General features: G+C 41.7%; 1 protein-coding gene across 2 annotated transcripts; it reads left to right on the top strand.

Moving 5' to 3' along the window:
• The first annotated feature begins 625 nt into the window (after positions 1-625).
• Positions 626-21,216, top strand: LOC132864437 (tripartite motif-containing protein 16-like). Of its 2 annotated transcripts, XM_060897852.1 has the most exons (6): positions 626-1,350; positions 2,428-2,523; positions 8,253-8,486; positions 8,675-8,834; positions 9,237-9,290; positions 19,840-21,216. In XM_060897852.1, exons 1-6 carry the CDS (start codon positions 763-765, stop codon positions 20,388-20,390), a joined length of 1,683 nt encoding a protein of 560 aa, XP_060753835.1. In that variant the 5' UTR covers positions 626-762; the 3' UTR covers positions 20,391-21,216. The 2 variants fall into 2 exon arrangements, with proteins under 2 accessions (XP_060753835.1, XP_060753836.1); XM_060897853.1 differs by lacking the exon at positions 9,237-9,290.
• The last annotated feature ends 1,117 nt before the right edge of the window (positions 21,217-22,333 follow it).

Raw genomic sequence — 22,333 nt, 5'->3', positions numbered from 1 at the left:
TTGGTCCATGGGGTTGGGAATGGTCGGCTCATAATTACCTCAAAAGGAGACAATTTGGAACTCGAAAAGCTATGTTGAGGCTGTTAGGAGACAAAGAGAAATGAGAAAACCTCAAATAAATGGGTGATTCGGAAACATGTGGGCAAGATTTGCCCTCTTTGGCTACCCACTTGCTGACAGTCTGCTAAGCATTTCCCATAGGCTTCAGATAAGTCACCAGAACCATGATCCTTTGGTTTTGACGATGGACAGTTGTTTTGGCAAGGAACATGGTTCCAAAAGAGCCGCAACAAGAGAAGCATGTGATATTGGCATACCATCAGCAGCCTTAAAGCTGTAAGAGTGCAAGGTTTTCCCAAAATCTGAACTACCCCAAAGGCATAACAGGAGTCAGTAGAACAAACAGAATACCTACATGACAGTGATGATGAACCACATTCACAGAAACAAAAACGAATAAATCAGATTTCACTTAATCTGACTTTAAATCACAGAGATGCTCCTTTACACTAAAATATCTCTCTCCAGCTACACTTTATTTTTAAATCCCAGGTCCTTCTCTCTGTAAAGCCACACCTACTCTCCCTCTGTCTCTCTCTCTCTCTCTCTCTCTCTCTCACACACACACACACACACACACACACAGAACCAGGAATTTAATTTCATTTCGTTTCAGAGAAAACAAAACTCGCACAGTTCTCAGAATCTCCTCTCCTTCTGTCTGTCTCTTATTGCTCTCAGTGTGTGACTGCACAAAAAAAAATGGCAGAGGTTGGTATTTCAGACCAGAATCAGTTAATCTGTCCAGTGTGTCTGGATATTCTGAAGGATCCTGTAACTATTCACTGTGGGCACAATTTCTGTAAGGTGTGTATTAATGGATTCTGGGATCTGGAGGATGTGAAGGGTGTCTACAGCTGCCCCCAGTGCAGAGAGACTTTCACTCCAAGGCCTGTTCTACGCAGGAACAACATGCTGGTTGAAATGATGGAGAAACTGAAGAAGACTGAACTCCAAGCTGCTTCTCTTGCTCACTGTTACGCTGGACCTGGAGATGTGGAGTGTGATTCCTGCACTGGGAGAAAACGCAAAGCCACTAATTCCTGTCTGGTGTGTCAGGCCTCCTATTGTGAAGATCATCTTAAACCTCACTATCAGTCTCCTGCCTTTAAGAAGCACAAGTTAGTTGAAGCCTGTGCAGAGCTCCAAGAGAAGATCTGCTCTGAACACAACAAACTGACCAAGATCTTCTGTCGTACTGACCAAAGCTTCATCTGTTATTTGTGTACGATGGATGAACATAAAGGTCATGATACAGTTTCAACTAAAGCAGAAAGAAATGAAAAACAGGTGAGAACTGGACATCATTCTTCTTTTCCAAGTCATTTTATACAAATTCTATTTCTAATCTAATTTCGATTCAGTGGATTTAATTAGTTCTCTGACTGTCATTCTCTGTGAAGTAAATTTTTATTTCCAGTCAAACAGTAATATGTAAAGAAATGTTAAAGAGGTCAGACCAGTCAGTCTGCTTTAAACAGCCAACACCCAACAACCTTCTTCCAGCATTTTACAGCTAAAGTGCTCACGTGACTGTGTTAAAGCTCTGTAACTGGATATCATGTTTCATAACCCCATTTAATAACCACATAACCCCATTTAATTATATAAATGAAAAATCCTTATTGTATAACTTTATCTTTCTGAATGTGAGTGGATTTTTGGTCCATTTCTGAAAACTTCTTTGGGATGAATGATCCTGATTCTGGAAAGTTCAAATTTCTGCAGAGATTTTGGTCAAAACTCGGCGTTAATGTGAACATCGATGAGATTGATGAAGTTCAATCCCGATGTTCACTGATGGTTCCTTTAATCCGGTGGAATTGGGTGTGGTTTTGAATGTACACACTGCACCTTAGAGAAGTAAACCTGACTATGACTCTGGATTTTACTGCTGAACAAATAAATAACTCTCATGAGTCCAGATGTGCACTGTGCATGTCTCCCCCCTCTAAACTCACTGAGAAATAAAAGGGAACAGTGATGATGCACACTGCTCTCAGATCAGTCTGTCTGTGAATCCCATTTAAAGCCACAGCTGCCTTTTGAACAATTTCACTACAGAGAATATTGCTGAACTACCTTGATGTTTCTGTCACACAAATAACATTGAAATAACAATCAGTTGACATTTTCACAGAAAACTAAACTTATAATATCATAAGTGCTGCAAAAATATGAAGATAGAAGTCACTTCATTTTGGGTGTCTTTTAATTTTAGTTAGTTCTAGAGGCGATATTTCTAGTTTTCACTGAAATGTTTTCATTGATAATTTTTTTGTATTTTTAATTTCTCTTTTTAATTTTTGGCTATAATTATGTATAAGATGATGAAATGTATTTAAAATGTATTTTATTTGTTCTCAGGATGAGCTAAAGGAGGAGCAGATGAAATCCCAGCAGAGGATCCAGGAGAAGCAGAAGGAGGTGCAGGAGCTGAAACAGACTGTGGACACTATTAAGGTGAGGAGTGAAGAGTAGCTGTGTTTCAATTAACCTGCTTAAATATAGCGGCGGCTACAATTATCGACACCTTAACCATCTTTTGGCCGTTGCAAAAGTAGAAAAGACTTTCAATATATAAATTGTGCATGAATAATTGCTCAAACTTCCAATAGAAAAAAACGAGTTGATTCCCAATTACTTAGCGTATCATATCACGTGACACCGTTCCACACTTATTGCCACTGTTTCACAATTATTGACATCCAGATGATTATTTATTAAAAAATAATCAGTATGTGGTATTAAGTTAACAAAGCATAGTTTTTATTGAAAATTTGTTTTACATAGACTTATATTCAGTTCAAAATATCTTTTATATAAATATATGGATGTCGGTGCTTACGTACTAAATGAGGAAGTAATACTAATGTTCGAAAACAAATGAACTGATGTTTAACCTGTCAGAAAATCTTTTTATTCTACTTTCTACCAACTTTCTAAGTATTTTCACATTTCACATTTTGTTAATCATTAATTGTTGTTTTTATTAATTTCTAGTTCTGTAGTTTACCAATAAATGTCAACAGGCAATTGACATTATAACCACATGAAAATCCAGGTCAAAGGTCACGTGTCATTCCTCAAACCAAAATATAAACTGTCTCCTGATATTGTAATATGTGGTAGATATTTACAACAAACTGCAAAAAACAAAAAAACAAAAAACAATTCTGAATGGAATAGAAAAATCTGAATATTTCCAGCATATAATTTTTTATATGCTAGGAATTTAATTCTGCTCTAATTCTATTTATTGCAGTTGTATTCCAACTACTCTATAAACATTCCATTCTGTTATAAATCAGAAAAAAATTTATGATAAATCACAGCACTATAATTTTTTTAAAAGTACTTCATCTACTTCAATAATGTTACACAAAGATCGATCCATAACAGTTGCAAATGTCACTTAATTCCACAGGGTGTCGATAATGGCGGACACCGGTGAAAGTGATCAGTATTATTAACACCTCACGTGACTTCTCAAATGCACGTTTAGATACAAAATGGTGACTCTCAAATGAGAGTAAGAAACAAAGTAGGTTTCGACAAGGAGATCATGAAATATCCGTGAATTTGATCAGTAAAAACTTGCCCATGATCTTTCCATCATGCTTACCTGTGATGCGTCTGGGTTTTCCTCAACTTACTGATCGTGCTAAAAAAATTCCATCTCAGATAACGAGCTGTGTCATCAGACGACAAGCTCAAAGGGCGAGGGGGGTCTTCCGGTTGATTAATTAACCGATAATAACTGTTGGAAACGAAACTCACCTTTGTAAAATTGCTTTTTTAAAATTGGTAAATCTGAAAAGGTGTCAATAATTATGGACTGTCGATAACTGTAGTCGCCGGTCTAGTGAAATAAAAACAAGGAACGTGTCAAGACTTTATGACTGCTGTTCCTTTTTTGGCCATGTGGGGTCCTCAGTGTCTTTGTTTGGTCTAATTATCTATGTATTGTGTTCACCTGAGTCTGGTTTATGTGGCTACAGGGCCGTTGACAGCTTTGGCTGGGCCCGGGACAAAATAATCTGAGTGCCCCCCCCCCCCAAATAATCTGAGTGCCCCCCCCCACACACACACACATACGCGCGCACGCACATCGCCACACAGCAACCACCCACACCCAGCCCCTCTTTTCACAGTCTCCATTCACTCAAACCCTTAAATAACAGGTATTCCAAGCCCATTATAACAGTCAACCATTTTATTTCAACATTTCAACATATTTACAGTTTGAACATTTCCTTAGTCTGTAACTATTCAGGTGCGAAATGCAATGCGCTGGACTTTTGCTGTGGCAAAGTCGTCAATAAGGTCATTGAAGTCCAGCTTCTTTGCAAGTTCACGCTCTATAGAGAGCATAGCCAGCCCATTGAGCCTCTCCTGTGACATGTTTGAGCGCAGGTAGTTCTTTATGAGCTTCATTTTACTAAAGGCACGCTCACCTCCAGCCACAGTCACAGGCAGGGACAGGAAGATCCTCAACAAGATGCAGAAGTCCCCATAGATGCTCTGTAGCCCCATTTTGTGTATGGCATTCAGTAGATCCAGGGGTTGAAGATTTTCTTGGAATGTTGCGCTATATATCTTTTTAATGTGCTGGATCTGGTCCTCAAGGGACTCTGTCAGGTCACTCTTATATTTCTCAGAGAGCATTGTGCATGCTTCACTGATGCTCTCCTCTGGCATATCTCTGAATTTCCATAGGACACAGAATTCCCCACATATCTGCTGCATTGATGAAAATCTTGTTTGTAATTGGGACATTATGCTGTCCATTGTAGCATGAAACACCCTGTCTCGGAAGAGGTTCTCTGGACTTTGCACCTTGGTCTCTTGCTCTTCTACCTCATCAAAGAAGCGCTTCCTCTTTCTCACCCTCATTTCAATGTTGGCACTGATGCCCAAGGATGTGGCAACAACAGTTGCCTCTTTCAGAAAATTTTCCCAACAGGAACGCATGTAGGCAATCTCCCCCTCTAACTCTTTAATATTGGATGCTTGGACATCGAGTGAGATGGCTGAGGACTGGCTTATGATATTTCTGTCCTCAATACATTGCAGCACCTTCACCCAAATTGTGAGGAGCAAGACAGCATTAAATGACTGAAAATATGTTTTCAGCCCATGTGCTTCAGCTTTTGTTTCATTGCTCAGATTTCCTGCTGAAATCAGTCACTACGTTTACATGCACATAGAGAGAATCGAATTTCTGCCGTTGCTCGACTGAAATCGAAGTTCAAAATGCCATGTATACACCTTAATTCGGCTGAAATTGAACCGAACTTGATTTCTCGGAATCGAGCTACACAACCTAGTTTATGCGATTTCTGCCGAGCTACTTTGTGCATGTATACCCTATCGAGCTAGTTGTCGAGCTACTTCCGGAAGTGACGAGTGACGACACCACAAGCGGGAAACACAACACCCTCGGTCGGCATGACAACAGTAGTAGCGAGCAGCAGAAGAGGTCAGAAGGAACAAACGAAGAAGAGAAAATGGCGATGTAGAGCTCTCTGAAGTGTGGGTGGAGCACAGAGGACGGCAGGACAAAGCTTCTGGTACTAATAGGCTTTTTATTGTCAGACTTTTCAGTTTAACAGCCTACTTTTATTCTTGAGAGAAAAACACATACACACACACACGCGCGCGCGCTGTGTTCTAGTCCCGGGATGAGCTGTCCCCTCTGCTCTCCCTCTGCCTCCTTAAATAGGGCGTGGTTACTGGGAAGACACACAAACACAGGTTAATTACCGTCAGGTGAAGTGATTCTGCCACTCACCTTCCCTGGCTCCGCCCTCCTGTCACAGACCGGCGCTTGACCACGCCCCCACTGCCACAGGCAAGCAGAAACGTGCACTTCTGGAGCAATGAGGAGACAGAGTTCATGCTCATTCAGCTTAAGGAGTTGAATATATTAAAATTCATGGACGGGAGAAAAACGCGCAATGGAGAAGATGGAACTGATAACTTTGTTTACACTCTTGAATAGCTCTTCTTCATGACGACAACCGGAAGTGTACCAACACGATGGGGCGTGTTGCGCCACCTGTGGCTCGGGTGCACAATGCACCACACACAATAGCCCGATTTCATTGTGTGCATGTAGGATTGGATTTCTCTGGCACCCTGCTGGGACCTTCAGCTCGATTACCGACAGCAGCTCGATTTGGATGTGCATGTAAACGTAGTCAGTGACACCTGCAGAACCGCCAGCGGGCTGCAAGAGCTTCCATGGTTTCAGTGCACAGCCTGTGTAGACCAAGTTTAGCAGCTAGCAATTTTGCATTGAAATGTGGAATTGTCACCTGAGCGCAATATTACTTCACCTTTGGATGAAGAATATAATGAGACGTCAGAATTATTTCTTACCCTGGCAACAATCAACTTGTGAATTGCTGACTTTCTTGGTCTTTTTCTCGGCTCTGCTTGGTCCTTGGCTTCGAGGGCCTCAGTGGATGCGGCACTTCGCCTTCTGTCAGGGGAGATGGACATGGCTGGCTCCTTTGGTGACGCTGGCACAGATGGAGATGGTGTTGCTTTGGGCATTCTGACAGATGGAACTGCGTCTTTTTTCAGATCAAGTTGCATCGCGAAGCCCATTTCCCACTGCAAATAGTTCTCAAAGTTGTCGGGCCTTGTGAAGTGAGCACCGCAAATAATGCTGTAGCATGTAGCCAATTTTTCCGGGTGAGTACTAATCCCATCAAGATTGGTGTTGCTACACCCTTCTACGATACATCTGTTAACCATGTTAATAATTACGTGATAACATTGAAGAAATTTGCAGAAAACCACCAGGTCATTTTCTCATAAACAAACCAGCTCTGATGTAGGATTCAGAAGGAGGTGTCCCGCACGTGATGTCACGAAAATCAACGTTTGCCGGGAAATCCAAATGGCAGGTTTTTTCAGAGGTGACCAATTCGCCTCAAATGGCTTGATTTCAACTGAATTTTTCTGGTATTGCACAAGGTAAAAAATTGGGTGGGCATACAGAGTATACAGGTTAATCAGGGTTAGTATATATGAGTTTTTTTCTTTGTTGTTTGTTTTTTGTTTTAAACGGGGTAAAGCCTTTACAAAAAACAAACAACAAAGAAAAAAACTCTCATATATACTAACCCTGATTAACCTGTATACCCTGTATGCCCCCACATTTTGTATGCTGCTGAGTCTGTCCTTTTTTCAGTTGCTTTGTATAAACAATAACCGCTAAATGTAATGCAATGTTATGTAAGGTGATCGCCTAGGCATTCTCATTGTGAAAAGTAAGTCACATGTACATGGACTGGCATGTAATGTTGTATTTGTTCCTTTCTATTTGTTTTTTGTCTGTTCATATTCTTTTTGGGGGAGTAAAGTCAGTTTAAAAATGCCATTAAATGCATAGGCCTATAGGCCAAGTTTAATGACCTTGAGGTTATCAGAGGTCATATGTCGTTTTACACATGAAAAATGAATTCAGCACCCAAACACTTAACAAACAAGGCCATTTGCTAACTTCATTAATCATTTTAGTACATTTCATTCCTTAGAAAGCTGAGAAACTGGGTTCAGCTGAGACGTTTACAGGCCCAAAGTTCAATGACCTCTAGAGGTCAACAGAGGTCAGATAGAGCTCGGCATATTGCAGATTTGAATTCGGCACACCCAAATTGACAAAATAAGACTTTGCCGACTTTGTCTCAAAAATGCCTTTAACTCCTTAAATAAGCACTTTTTGTGAATTTTGGTACCAGTCTATAGAGCTCTGGCCTGTTACACCAGATATCCAAGTTCAACCCCAGGTGAACCTGACAGAATCAAATACAGGATTTTCAAAATCCTCCCAAATGTTGCAAAGAGAGTTTTTACACTTGCGTGAGGTGGTTTTTCAGATAATTCAATCAGCAGTATTTCACAAAAATGAAATGGAAACACATTTTCTCATTTAAGTCGCATGACATGAGGAGCAGATACTACTTTTCTGAAAAAGAGAACTCTGACAGGAAGAAAAACCCAAAACCTCCCTTCAGAGAAACACAGGAGATTCACAATTTCTTTTAAAAAATTGCTTCTATGTTGTGTAAAACTACAATGGCAACTTGGGTAGAGAGATTCTCCTTAAGACACACATACAGAGTGTTTATTTTATCGAGTCTCCTATTTGACCACCACACGTGTGTGTGTTTTAACAGAAGCGTTCAAAGGCAGCAGTAGATGACAGTGAGAGGATCTTTACTGAGATGATCAGATCCATGAAGAAAAAGCGCTCGGAGATGACGGAGCTGATCAGAGCTCAGGAGAAAGCTGAACTGAGTCAAGCTGAACGACTCCTGAAGCAACTGGAGCAGGAGATTGCTGATCTTCAGAGGAGAGTCACTGAGCTGGAGCAGCTTTCACTCACACACGATCACATCCACTTCCTCCAGGTAACACTCACTGTCTGATCTACAGAGGGCGCTGTTCCTCACAAAGTTTCCTCCTAAAAGCTCATTACAGCAACAATAAATGTTCCTGTATGAGATCCCAAGTGTGTCTTTGGTCTGATTCAGTCTGAGATTCATTCGTTCCTCTCCTACACTTTTCTCCTTCTCTATTCTGTGTTTCCTCTCTGTAGAGTTTCCCGTCTCTCTGTGTTTCTCCTGGATGTGACGACTCACCCAGCTTCACTGTCAATCAACATCTCTCGTTTGATGGAGTGAGGAACTCTCTCTCAGATCTGAAAAAACGAGTCGAGGAAATTTGTGAGGAGGAATTCAACAAAATCTATCCACAAGGTAAACAAACAAACATTTGTTCTGTATCACAGTAAAGAGAGCCATAAAATTCATATCACAGAAATAAAAAGCAAACAGGAACATAACTGCATCAAATCACAAAGCATTAGTATTAGCCTCAGAAAATACATGTGCAAATTACAAATAAATTTCCCAGATAAACAGGACCTTAATCACAAATCCACAAACTAATCTTATTGAACTTTACACATAACAAATATGATGAACATTAGATCAGAACCGAGGCCTTAATTCCTCCATAAAATCCATCAGAAAGCAAAAACACACACATTGTCAGACCTTCAGCTGGGAAAAGTTTTTATGCTTGTCCTCATGATCCTTTAAACTGTTTTCGTGTCATTTTTCAGTCTCCATTTTGTCTCTGTGTCTCTACAACTGCAGCAGTTCACATGATTTTACCCTCAAAACCAAAGAGCAGAGAAGATTTTCTGCAGTGTAGGTGTAAAACACACACACACACACACACACACACACACACACACACACACACACACACACACACAGTTCAACTCAGAGGAGGACCGCCCACTTGATGGGCTTTCTTTCTTTCTTTCTTTCTTTCTTTCTTTCTTTCTTTCTTACAACACACAGAATGTGTATCAATAATAGTTTATTTATATCACACACAGAAATCTAATCCATACGAAGGATAAAATGCTGCCTAGAAATAACTAGTAAGCTAATCTCACAAGGCAGAAAAAATAATGGATTACTTTTATAAAGAAGAAAGCTAGTCGCACAGAGACAAGGAAAAAATACAATATTTCAATAAGTAGAATAAAACAAAAAAGTGAAAAAATGAAATGACAGTGTGAGGAAAAGAGAAAGGAATGCTGCTCTGAAGCGATAATTGTACTTTTGATAGAACGATTGAAATTGCTGAAGCTAAGACTCTTTAAAGATTCATCAGTACTGTTCCAGAGAGTCAAGTGTGTGTGTGAGAGAGAAATAAGAGTACGCACTGAATAACAAAAAGGGATATAAAAACCTTATGACATAAGTTATTTCAAAATGGAACATTGTGTAAATAATAATGTAAAGCAGCAGAACACCGGTGTGATGTAGAAATTAATGCTGTACATTTCTCTGAGCAGTAGGTGTCGCTAGTGAACTCTGTTGAATGCACTGAGCTCTCTATAAAACCTGGAGGGCTCCGAACCCATTCCCCTCTGTAGAGACGAGTGAAGCCATCTGGACGCCATCTTACCACTCACATCGCGTGGATTTGGTTTGTGTGTTAAACCGTCGTATCTGATCAAATTTGCCCCAAGAAAAGTATCTCTTGAGTTTTTTCCTTCCATTCCCTCCTCTTATTTTCTCAACTTCACCCCCCATTCCTTACATATCTTTATAGCGCTTCCCTTCACTGATACTGTTTATTTTTTTCTTTTCCAGTTCAGTCTGATTTTTTTTGAACGGCTCTTTTACTACTATAATTATTTTTAGAGATTATTTCAGTTTTTCTCTTATACAGTGTTTTTCTTTAATATATTCTTTCTTTTATTATATCTTTATTATATCAATACAAAAGCTGTATGATACTTTTCTGTTTAGAACGGTTGTGTTGAAACAGGATTATTTTCTGTTATTTTCCTTTTTCACTTCATTCTCACAGTCATGTCTTAACAGTAATTATTGGTTGCAAGCTGCATGACAATGACAGTGACCAATAAATGTGACCAATAAATACTGTTAAGACATGACTGAGAATGAAGTGAAAATGGAAAATCACATGAGAAAATTGAAATATATTGATGTGGATTTAATAAGTCAGACAGAGACCGGACTTAGCGTGCAGGCTCGGACTTTTACTCAGACATTAACCGACCGGAAATACACATTACAGACAGGACGTACTCTACCAATTCCACAAGAGGGCAGTGTACTCTATTAGTATTTTCTCAATACACTACCCTCCTCCTCCAGTGGTTAGCGCTGTCGCCTCACAGCAAGAAGGTCCTGGGTTCGAGCCCCATGGCCAGCGAGGGCCTTTCTGTGCGGAGTTTGCATGTTCTCCCCGTGTCCGCGTGGGTTTCCTCCGGGTGCTCCGGTTTCCCCCACAGTCCAAAGACATGCAGGTTAGGTTAACTGGTGACTCTAAATTGACCGTAGGTGTGAATGTGAGTGTGAATGGTTGTCTGTGTCTATGTGTCAGCCCTGTGATGACCTGGCGACTTGTCCAGGGTGTACCCCGCCTTTCGCCCATAGTCAGCTGGGATAGGCTCCAGCTTGCCTGCGACCCTGTAGAAGGATAAAGCGGCTAGAGATAATGAGATGAGATGAGACTACCCTCCTCCACTTTAACCCCCAAAACTCAAGATACTGCAATCAGCACGATTACTGTGAACATAACATTTGCTTCACCCAAACTTAAAGGGTCTTCTTCTGCAAATTAAAACTGTGTTGCCTCATTTTTTATTTATTATTTTTTCCTATTCCAGCAGCCTCATAGACAGAACAATTAGCTTCAACTTCTCATTATCTCTAGCCGCTTTATCCTGTTCTACAGGGTCGCAGGCAAGCTGGAGCCTATCCCCGCTGACCACGGGCGAAAGGCGGGGTACACCTTGGACAAGTCGCCAGGTCATCACAGGGCTGACACATAGACACAGACAACCATTCACACCTACGGTATGGTCAATTTAGATTCGCCAGTTAACCTAACCTGCATGTCTTTGGACTGTGGGAGAAACCGGAGCACCTGGAGGAAACCCACGCAGACACGGGGAGAACATGCAAACTCCACACAGAAAGGCCCTTGCCGGCCACGGGGCTCGAACCCGGACCTTCTTGCTGTGAGGCGACAGCGCTAACCACTACACCACTGTGCCGCCCTAGCTTCAACTTATTAACTAATAATTAACCATTCAGAAACAACCACGATAATCAGAACACTTGACCCCAAAAGGATACAGTTCCCTTGCTCTTTACAAGTTCAGTCTTTTTGGTGGAACCCGCAAGTGATCTGGATAGTGACATCCAGGTTGTTGGGTGGCAGCTGAGACAGCCACTGGCTCTGCTGGTTTCACTGGAGTATTCCTGTACTGGGCTGGAGAGTGAGCGCAGGCTACAGGGCTGAGTCTTGCAGGGAGAGTTGCAGGCTTCACCAGAGAGCGAGCTGGTACTGGAGTAGAAATCCCCACGTCTGCCTCCTGGATGCTGCTGCTTGGTTGTGGTGAATCCAGATCTGGTGTCAGGTGAGTATCATCACTTGAAGTGTTGCAATCCACAACTTCTTCATGTGAGAGTAACAGGTGATCAACATGCACTGTATGCTCTCTCACACCATCGTTTATCAGGTAAGAAACAGGTCCGAGTCATTTTACAACCTTTCCTGTGATCCATGTCCCCTTTCCCTCACGAAAATTTCTCACACACACATGATCACCCTCGGACAACTCTCTCAACTTGGTTCTTCCTTTGTCATGGTATTTCTTCTGACTTTAGTTGTTTCTCCTCAACAGTTTCAGAGAGACTTGGCTTCAGAAGACTAAACCGGGTCCTCATCTGCCTTTCAGCTGCCCCATTAGAAGCGGGATGATAAGCTGGGACCAAGGTCTGTTTGATGCCATTTCCTCTCAAAAACTGCTTAAATTCGCTGGATGTGAATTGTGGCCCATTATCCGAAACCACTTCCTCAGGCAGTCCATACGATGCAAAAATGCTGCGCAGAACTTTGATAGTCGTAGCTGATGTTTTGGTTGTCATGTGTGCCACCTCCAACCATTTTGAGTGACTGTCAACAAGAACTAAAAAATACTGTTTATCCTTCTTGCAAAAATCTGTGTATCCATTGCCACACCCGAGTTGGCCATTTCCAACAATGCAGTGGGGCCGCTGCCAGTAGTTGTCTCACGGTTTGACATGCATTGCACTCTTGTACAGCTTTTTCAATGTCCTTATCCAGACAGGGCCACCACATGTAGCTTCTTGCTAAGGCTTTCATGCGGCACATGCCAGGATGACCCTTGTGAAGATCCTGTAGCAGTTTTAGGTGGGGTTTACATTAGACCATATCAGCGGATCATCAGATTAACGTTTTTAAAACAATTAGCGTGCACACAGCAACGCCAATACACGATTCGCGTGCACACAGCAACGCCAATACACGGATATGCTCGGCTCCGCAGGCATCCTGCACTCCAAATCACTCCGCCATGAACAGCGAGTGCCCTCTGGAGGGTGCGCACTCCGGCCCTGCGCAGCTCACAGAGCGTGCGAGTGAAGTGCACGAGCAGTGATTTGGGACTGAGCCGCTGTGTGTGTGATCTCAGTGCATATCGGGCATGCGCGTCACTTACCACTTGCAAGTGGAAGGATGGCAAGCCTAAAGACAATCATAACTACGCAATGGGCAGTATTTGCATCAGTATTTGCAGTATTTTCATACTTTTATACTCTTTAATGAAAGGTGATACAAGGCGGAAGTCCGTGCCGTTTTTCAGCAGTCGCGTCACATGACCAACACCAGCGAATCAGGAAGGTGGATGTCACAGTGACGTTGTCCAATGACGACGCCAGCTAGAGCTCAGCACAGCGTATCCGCGTATTCTCAATGTTTACACAGCACCGGACCAGACACGATCTGGATTGAATACGTGGACCCTGGCGGATTCCCGTTTCCCGGCGTTTCCAGGCGTTTTCATGTAAACGGACAGTGCATCCGCGAAGAAAACGAGACAGATACGGTCTAATGTAAACTTGGCCTTAGTCTGAGAGCCAGAGGGACTATAACTCTCATTCCCCAGAGAACACATCCTTGCTCCACTGATAGTTCAGCTCTTCTTATAAAGAATGGCTTAAGTGTCCCCTCCCTTGCATGACTTGGCCATCCATTTAGAGTGAGCCCCCTCACTCGGCTAAGCACAGGATCTTTGTTTGTGCACTGTGAGACGTCACTGGCCTTCACAGGTAAATCCTCCATAATAGAGAAATAGAAGATTTTTCCCTTCTTCTGCAGTGTTGTCCTTGACTTTGCTTGGCAACCTTGAGAGGGCATTTGCATTGTCTGCAGACTGGCAATACTCTTTCATAGTTATAAGCCATCAATATGAGCGCCCACCGCTGCATTCTCAAAGCGGCTAGTGTGGGAATAGCTGACTTCAGCCCAAGGATTGCCAAGAGGGGTTTATGGTCAGTAATGAGAGTAAACTTCCTCCCATAGAGATATTTGTGAAACTTCTTCACTCCAAAAATAATAGAGAGGGCTTCTTTCTCGATTTGAGCATATTTGCTTTCTGCCACGGTTAATGTACGCGATGCAAATGCTATGGGCTTTTCTTCTCCATCACATGGGAGATGACAGCACCGACACCGTAAGGCGAAGCATCACAGGCTAGTTTCAATGGCTTCCTAGTGTCATAATGAACCACTATGGTGCTCTGAAGTAGTTGATCTTTTGCACTCACGAACACAGCCTCACAGTCTGATGTCCACTTCCAAACACTTTCCCATTTCAGTAGATCATGCAAAGGTCACAGCTGCATGGGCAGATTTTTCACAAACCTGCCATAATAGTTCAGTAGTCCCAGGAAGGAACGTAACTCTGTGACATTGGTGGGACTAGGTGCATTGACAATAGCTTTCACTTTCTCTTCTGTGGGATGGAGCCCTTCACTATCCACAATGTGTCCCAAATATTCACTTTGTCTGTCATGAACTTACATTTTGATTGCTTGACCTTCACATTGTACTTTTCCAGACAACTCAGCACTTCCTCCAGTTTATGCAGATGTTCTTCTCTTGAACCTGCTGTTATTAAGATGTCATCCAGGAAACAGGTCACATGTTCTATTCCTTGTAGGATTTGATCCATCACTGCCTGGAAGATGGACAGGGCACTTGAGACTCCATATGCCAGCCGGTGGTAAGTGTAGAGCCCCTGATGTGTGTTGACTGTAAGGTACTTTTCTGAGTCCTTATCCAACTCCAACTGCTGATAGGCATGTGATAAATCCAGCTTAGTGAACAACTTGCCTCCAGCCAGTGTTGCAAAAAGATCTTCAGTATTGGGCAATGGATAAGTTTCCTCTTCCACACACTGATTTATATTCACTTTGTAATTTCCACAAATCCGTATCGATTTGTCCGCCTTCGGCACAGTCACTATAGGTGCAGCCCATTCATTTTTGTCTGTTTTTGATATAATTCCCATAGCTTCTAGTCTATCCAGCTCTTTTTCCACAGCCTCTCTTAGAGCATATGGCACCGGATTTGCTTTCTTAAATATTGGCTGTGCTTCTGGCCTTATCTTGATCGAGGCCTTAAACTCACGGATGGTGCTGGGGCCTTCCTCAAATACCCCCTTGTGCCTCTGTAGGATTACTGCCACTTCTGGATCAGTAATGTCTCCTGCTGCCTTGACTTGGAGTATTTCTTTCCAGTTCAGTCTAAATTCCTTGAGCCAATTTCTGCCCAGTAGTGCTGGTCGGTCGCCCTTCACGATAACCAGTGGTATGCTGGCTGCTTGTTGTCCCAATTCTACATTCACCACCACCTTCCCTAACACTGGGATGGGTTCTCCGGAGAAAGTAGACAGCGGTATTTTACTGTACATGGGCAGATTGGCAAGTGATCCCTTGTAGGTGATCTCTGACACGAGACACACATGCTCCTGTGTCTAATTGCATCTGTATGTTCTGACCTTCAATGTTCATGTCAACCACATACCCATCGTTACCATCTGAAGCTTTGTATACTGTGTATAGTCCAAATGAATTTTCATTATCCTCCTCTGCCGGGCTTGTTTCAGCCTCCTGTCCAACATACTGGGTCTTATGCAGTGTCCCTTTATTCCTACACATGCATGCAATGTGTCCCACTTTTGTGCAATGGTGACATCTTTCTTGTTTAAATCTGCACACAGTAGCTGGATGCTTACTTCCGCATCTGTAGCAGGGCTGATGTAGCTGTTGCTGCTTGTCATCCATGCTGCTCTTTTGCCAGGGTGTACTTTTGCTGTAGCTTGTGTCACGTGATTTTTCTCTTGTCATCTGTCTTTTTACTTGGGTTGAACACTTTATTAACTGTTGCACTCTCTTTCATTTTCCCAGCAAATTCCAAAGTGTTGTGTGAAGCCATCTCCATGGACAGTGCCATGTCACATGCACTTTTAAAAGTTACATTAGTCTCTGCCAGTAATTTCCTCTGTATTGCCTCTGATCTCAGTCCACTCACAAACCTATCACAGAGGGCATCATCGAGGTGAGCTCCAAAATCAGTTAGTAGACAGCTGTTTCAGAGCTACTATAAAGTCACTCACTGATTCACTCTCTTGTTGATTTCTCTTCTAAAATCGAAACCTCTCCATAATGACAAGTGACTTGGGCTTGTAATGGTCACTGAGTGCTTTGGTGAGTTGTGCATAACTTTTCGTACTTGGTTTATCTGGAAGGAGTAAACTTTTCAAAAGTTTGTAGGCATCCGCTCCAATTAGTGACAAGAAAACGCTGACTTTCTTTTCATCTGGCACTGTATTCGCGGCCATCCACTGCTCCAGTCTCTCGAGGTAAGATTCAAAATCTTCCTTACCCTCTTTGAAATACTGCCAATAAGGGCCATTGCCGCAGTCTGTCCCGTTGCAGTAACGTTAGCTTGTTAGCTCGTTTGTTAGCCACTCACGTTGGTGCCACAATTTTCTTTTCTTGTGATCTGCCAGTTATAACTTTGTCTCTCATCTTCCGGGATGCTTTCCTTTCTTTTAATATCCCATCCTCATCGTCAAACTGTAATATATATTGATGTGGGTTTAATAAGTCAGACAGAGACCGGACTTAGCGTGCAGGCTCGGACTTTTACTCAGACAGTAACCAACCGGAAACACACATGACAGACAGGATGTACTCTACCAATTCCACAAGAGGGCAATGTACTCAATTAGTATATTCTCAATACACTACAAAAATAATCCTGTTTCAACAGCTGTCCTAAATAGAAAGGAAGTATTGTACAGCCTTTTGTGTTGGTATAATAAATACAAAGGAAGGAAGAACTATATGAAAGAGAAAGATACACTGTATACAGTGGTGGCTGCTGGTTTTTAAAACAGGGGAAGCCCATTTTACGCATTCATTGTAAAACCTGTAGGCCGGATATCAAAGCATAGAAAGGTGTGCCCCATTAGCATAGTGAACTAGACAACCCTACCTAGTGGCAGAAAGTATTTTTGCTTGTACATTTCATGTTATAGTCTGGCTTGCTAGGCTAGTGCCTCATATCCTTAATCAAAAATATCAAACATCCAAAAATCACTGGCTATTCAACGAAGAGCCTTGAACATCATACCCTGATATGCAACACAGAGTCTTTAACACAACACCCAGCTGTGCAACACATCCTTGAACATCTTCTGCAACACAGTCTGGAAATCCATAACCAGGTAGGCTATGCAACACACAGAACCTTGAATATTATGGAGCACTTGCATGTGACGTCACAGCCGATCCAGATTGTGACAGACGCCATCTTGTCGGTCAAACGCCATATTCCGCCTTCTACTTCTACTTCTGGTTCTACTTCTGCTTTTACTTCTACCTTTTCTTCTGGAAAACCCTACTATATACAATTCTACTACAACGGCTGCGGCTACAAGCTCTCCCTACCTGTGCACGTTTTTTGTGTGTATTTTTGCGTGTTGTTCGTCTGTACCGGACTTCAATATCCACTACAACCGTATGGACTTACTGGACATTGGTTTCCAGCAGAAAATGACGGTTTGTAGTGATTTCCATCGCATGCACAACATTCCGGATGAGAGAAAAAAAATAAAACATTCCGGACGAGATAGCGAGACCAGCGGGGTCTCCGTGGATTGTTATTGGAAGCAAAGCGAAGGAGGCGGTGCCGGGAGCAAAAGTGAGGCTGCAGGCAGAGCCGGCCTGTTGACTAAGCTCAGAAAACAGCCACTCAAACCTCCACTGCCAAGCCTCTACCTCTCCAACGCCAGATCCATGTAAACAAGACGGATGATTTGGAATTACCTTATTCTATTCTATAATCGGCTGGTCAGTGCTATACTCAATACTTAAGTGACTTACCCATCCAATGAGGATTCTTGTTTACAAGATGCCACATCTGAGTCACTGACAAATCCTGAATTTCTGTAAAGATAACTGTCCAGAGATTTATAAGCACGCAGTGCTTCACCACTGAACAGCGAGGGAAAGTTAATGAGGTAATTATACAGGTCCGGGTATTCCGCTGGCAGTTCAAAATCTGGTCGTGAAAACTCCGTCCGGTAAGCCATAAGGGTCACTAATCTGTAGATCGTTTATTTTAGACATATATCTAGTTATCTGTTCATTAGAAAAATGAGCTGTGTAGTCCGTCGGTTGAAACTGATCCATTCTGTACACTAGTGCAGCAGTATTCAGCGGTGTTTTTGACCGAAAAGATGGCGGTTGTGTACTTTCTGGTCACGTGACTGCAAGATCTTTATACCCAGGTATAACCTACAACACAGAGCCCACCATTCTCTTAACATTACTGAACAATATACACACTTCAGATTCATGAACATTATATCATGAACACTATTTATACACAAATTCTGCCCTCTGCTCCTTTTCCAGAAAATGGTCTGTGACCCTGTCATACCAGCTGGTTGTGCTTTCCAGAGACTTCACCAATTTCTGTTAGCAGCTAGCATTGCAGATCCCAATAAGGCTCAAGCTAGCCTACAACCAGATTGAACTACAAATGAAATAAACGCGTGAATTCAGGAATGATCAAACTGATAGAATGGATGAAAGTTAACGGAGCACAATGAGTAATATTTACATTTATTTACAGAGTAATGTACAGAGACATCAATGAGAAGAAACGTTTATATGAAAAGAAATTCAGACAGCACTTTGGCACACGACTACACTTTCTCGACATCCGCTAGGGACTGATCATGCTTCCGTGTTCCTCGCCGACGCCGAAGTACAGAGCCCGCCCTCCTCATGTCTTTCAAACACCACCTCCAATAATCCTTCATCAGCCCGGCTTCTTGTCCCTCCCACTGTCTAGTTTAGTCCCAGAGAAGCCCGGCTTCCCTGGAAGTGACGATTTTGTCGATTTTAACCAATAACAACTAGCCGAAATTGGCTGTTCAGAGCCGTCTCATAGACTGCAACGGAAACCCGGCTGCCAGCCATAGAGCCCATTGAAATAAGAGAGGTTACAGCCAGTGTTGCCAGATTGGGAGGTTTTAAGTGGATTTTGGCGAGTTTTGAACATATTTTGGCTGGAAAACATCAGCAGTATCTGGCAACGCTGGTTACAGCCTGGCAGCAAAGGTGATTCTCGTAGAGAACTGCAAGTTCGTCAGACATCACTCAAATAAGTTACAGGATAGTTATGAGCGTAAATACAATCTTGGGCATATATTATGTTATGCAAGTTATTGTTTTAATGAGAATTCAACGTCGTAGATGCCGCAGTTTGGGGAGAGAATTTTAGGGGAAGCTTGGCTTCCCTTGTTGTCTCTGAGAAATTGCCCCTGACTGTATAAGAGAAAAACTGAAATAACCTCCGGAAAAATGATTATTGTGGTAAAAGAGCTATTAAAAAAAAAGTTGATCGGAGACTGGACTGGAAAAGAAAAAATCCCCACAAAGGGGAGTACTATAAAGAGATGTAAGGAACGGGGGTGAATTTGAGAAAAGAAGAGGAGGTAATGGGGGGAGGGGTCAGGAGAGAATTTTCTTGGGGCAAATTTGATCAGATACGACAGTTTAACAAACAAGCTAAATACACACGAGGTGAGCGGTAAGATGGCGTCCAGATGGCTTCACTCTGACGAGCCCACGAGCTCCAGATTTTATATAAAGCTCAGTGATCACAACCAAGGCTTCGTTTGTCATCGGTCACGTGGTTTTGTCTGCCACGCCCCCTTCTACTTCATATGTGCTTCAGATCCTCAAGACAGACAGGTGTCTCACACACACTTCTTATAAATCCTGTGATTAACATCTAACCTGTGGATATTTTATTGTTTTAGATTTCTGTTATCTGACTCTGGATCCAAACACAGTAAATCCTGAACTCATTCTGTCTGAGAAGAACAGAGCGGTGACATGCAGTGAGACAGAACAGAGATACTCTAATCATCCAGAGAGATTTGATTCCTGGCGGCAGGTGTTGTGTAAGGAGAGTGTGTGTGGATGCTGTTACTGGGAGGTGGAGTGGAGGGGCGATGTGGAAATATCAGTCTCATATAAAGAGATCAGCAGGAAAGGAGCAGGTAAGGAGTGTGCGTTTGGATTCAACAGTCAGTCCTGGAGTCTGTGGTGTTTTTCTTCCTCTGTCTGTTTCCGACACAACAACATTCAGACTGATCTCCGAGGTCCATTATTCTCCAGAATAGGAGTGTATTTGGATCACAGTGCAGGAACTCTGTCCTTCTACAGCGTCTCTGACCCGATGAGGCTCCTCCACAGAGTCCACACCACATTCACTCAGCCTCTATACGCTGGGGTCTGGATATGGGGTTCTAACTCATCTGTGAGGTTTTGTGATCCAATGAATAAATTAAATGTTGGTAAAAGTTGAAATGTTTAATAAAATTATAACTGAAGTGTCAGATTGAATTTCTCCCTGAAATACAAAGACACTTTTGTGTACAGAAACTGTAGCATCAGTGAATTATTATTTTCAAAGTGCTTCTGTTTTATAGAGTAATTCTAAATAAATTACATACAGTGGTGCTTGAAAGTTTGTGAAAACAGGGTGCCCACTCACACCTGATTGTCATCCCGTTGATTGAAAACGCCTGACTCTAATTTCACCTTCAAATGAACTGCTAATCCTAGAGGTTCACATACGTTTGCCACTCACAGATATGTAATATTGGATCATTTTCCTCAATAAATAAATGACCAAGTATAATATTTTTGTCTCATTTGCTTAACTGGGTTCTCTTTATCTACGTTTAGGACTTGTGTGAAAATCTGATGTTTTAGGTCATATTTATGCAGAAATACAGAAAATTCTAAAGGCTTCACAAACTTTCAAGCACCACGATAAAAATGTCAATGTAGGATGTTTCTAGAAAAAAATAGTCTCTTTGAAAGCATTTGTTTTAAATGTATGCACTATTATGAGATTTGTTATAGTGATAAACAGAATTTGAGATGTAAATGTTTTTTGCAAAATCGGTTTCTTCAGAAATAATCAATCTTTCTCAAACTACCACATCTTTCTGTCGTGCTGCTGGTGGAAACGCACCCTACTGTGTGTCAGAACATATTTAAATTTTTAACCATTTTCTGTTTAAGAAATGCATTTAACATATTCAGACCCCTTTAAAAAATAACATTTAAAATATGGAATAAATGCTCATTTTGCATATTTTGGAATCTACACCTATAAAGATTACTTACACATCATTTTCAGTTTTACTTTCAACATACTATGTCAACTTTTTCTGACTTGGGGCTGTATTTCCTCTTGGATGCCTGATTTAATGTCAGTTGTTTTTTTATGTTAAAAACTCATTTGTAGTAGTTTCTTGTACTTTACAACTAACAGATGTAATCAATTAAAATAATAAAATACTGTTGAGTTTACCTATAAGGACATTAACACTCAAACATTTCTGTGTGGCTACTTTTCTCTTTCAATTTTCATTAAAGGCCAAATGACGACTATTAATCAAACTCAGGTTTATAAAAGATGCTTCATAAACTCAAGATCCAAACACTGTGTCAAAACAAAACTTTATTAAACAGAGATCAGTTTAAATCCCAGAGGGAGCGCTCGTGTCTCTCTCCATCACTACACACTGGGAACTGCACCAGGGGCGCAGATAGGATTTTTGAACTGGGGGGGACTGAGCTGTCAGCAAATGATTCCATTTTGTGTGTGTGTATATATATATATATATATATATACACACACACACACACACACACTACCGTTCAAAAGTTTGGGGTCACTTTGAAATGTCCTTATTTTTGAAAGAAAAGCACTGTTCTTTTCAATGAAGATCACTTTAAACTAATCAGAAATACACTCTATACATTGCTAATGTGGTAAATGACTATTGTAGCTGCAAATGTCTGGTTTTTGGTGCAATATCTACATAGGTGTATAGAGGCCCATTTCCAGCAACTATCACTCCAGTGTTCTAATGGTACAATGTGTTTGCTCATTGCCTCAGAAGGCTAATGGATGATTGGAAAACCCTTGTACAATCATGTTAGCACAGCTGAAAACAGTTGAGCTCTTTAGAGAAGCTATAAAACTGACCTTCCTTTGAGCAGATTGAGTTTCTGGAGCATCACATTTGTGGGGTCAATTAAATGCTCAAAATGGCCAGAAAAATGTCTTGACTATATTTTCTATTCATTTTACAACTTATGGTGGTAAATAAAAGTGTGACTTTTCATGGAAAACACAAAATTGTCTGGGTGACCCCAAACTTTTGAACGGTAGTGTGTATACATGTTATTTCACCTCCCTCACTGCCATCACCAGGAACTACCTGCAGGCCA

The sequence above is a fragment of the Neoarius graeffei genome, chromosome 17, assembly GCF_027579695.1.
Source record: "Neoarius graeffei isolate fNeoGra1 chromosome 17, fNeoGra1.pri, whole genome shotgun sequence".
Taxonomy (NCBI): Eukaryota; Metazoa; Chordata; class Actinopteri; order Siluriformes; family Ariidae; genus Neoarius; species Neoarius graeffei.
Note: the sequence above shows the minus strand (reverse complement) of the source record. Positions and strands in the feature narration are given on the sequence as shown.

What these genes read in the sequence shown, in the direction of transcription:
- LOC132864437 (XM_060897852.1), top strand. Translation starts at nt 763, where the DNA reads ATGGCAGAGGTTGGTATTTCAGACCAGAATCAGTTAATCTGTCCAGTG. An exon ending in AGACTGTGGACACTATTAAG is followed by an intron (nt 2,524 to 8,252) that starts GTGAGGAGTGAA and finishes GTGTTTTAACAG; the next exon opens with AAGCGTTCAAAGGCAGCAGT. An exon ending in CAGAGAAGATTTTCTGCAGT is followed by an intron (nt 9,291 to 19,839) that starts GTAGGTGTAAAA and finishes TTATTGTTTTAG; the next exon opens with ATTTCTGTTATCTGACTCTG.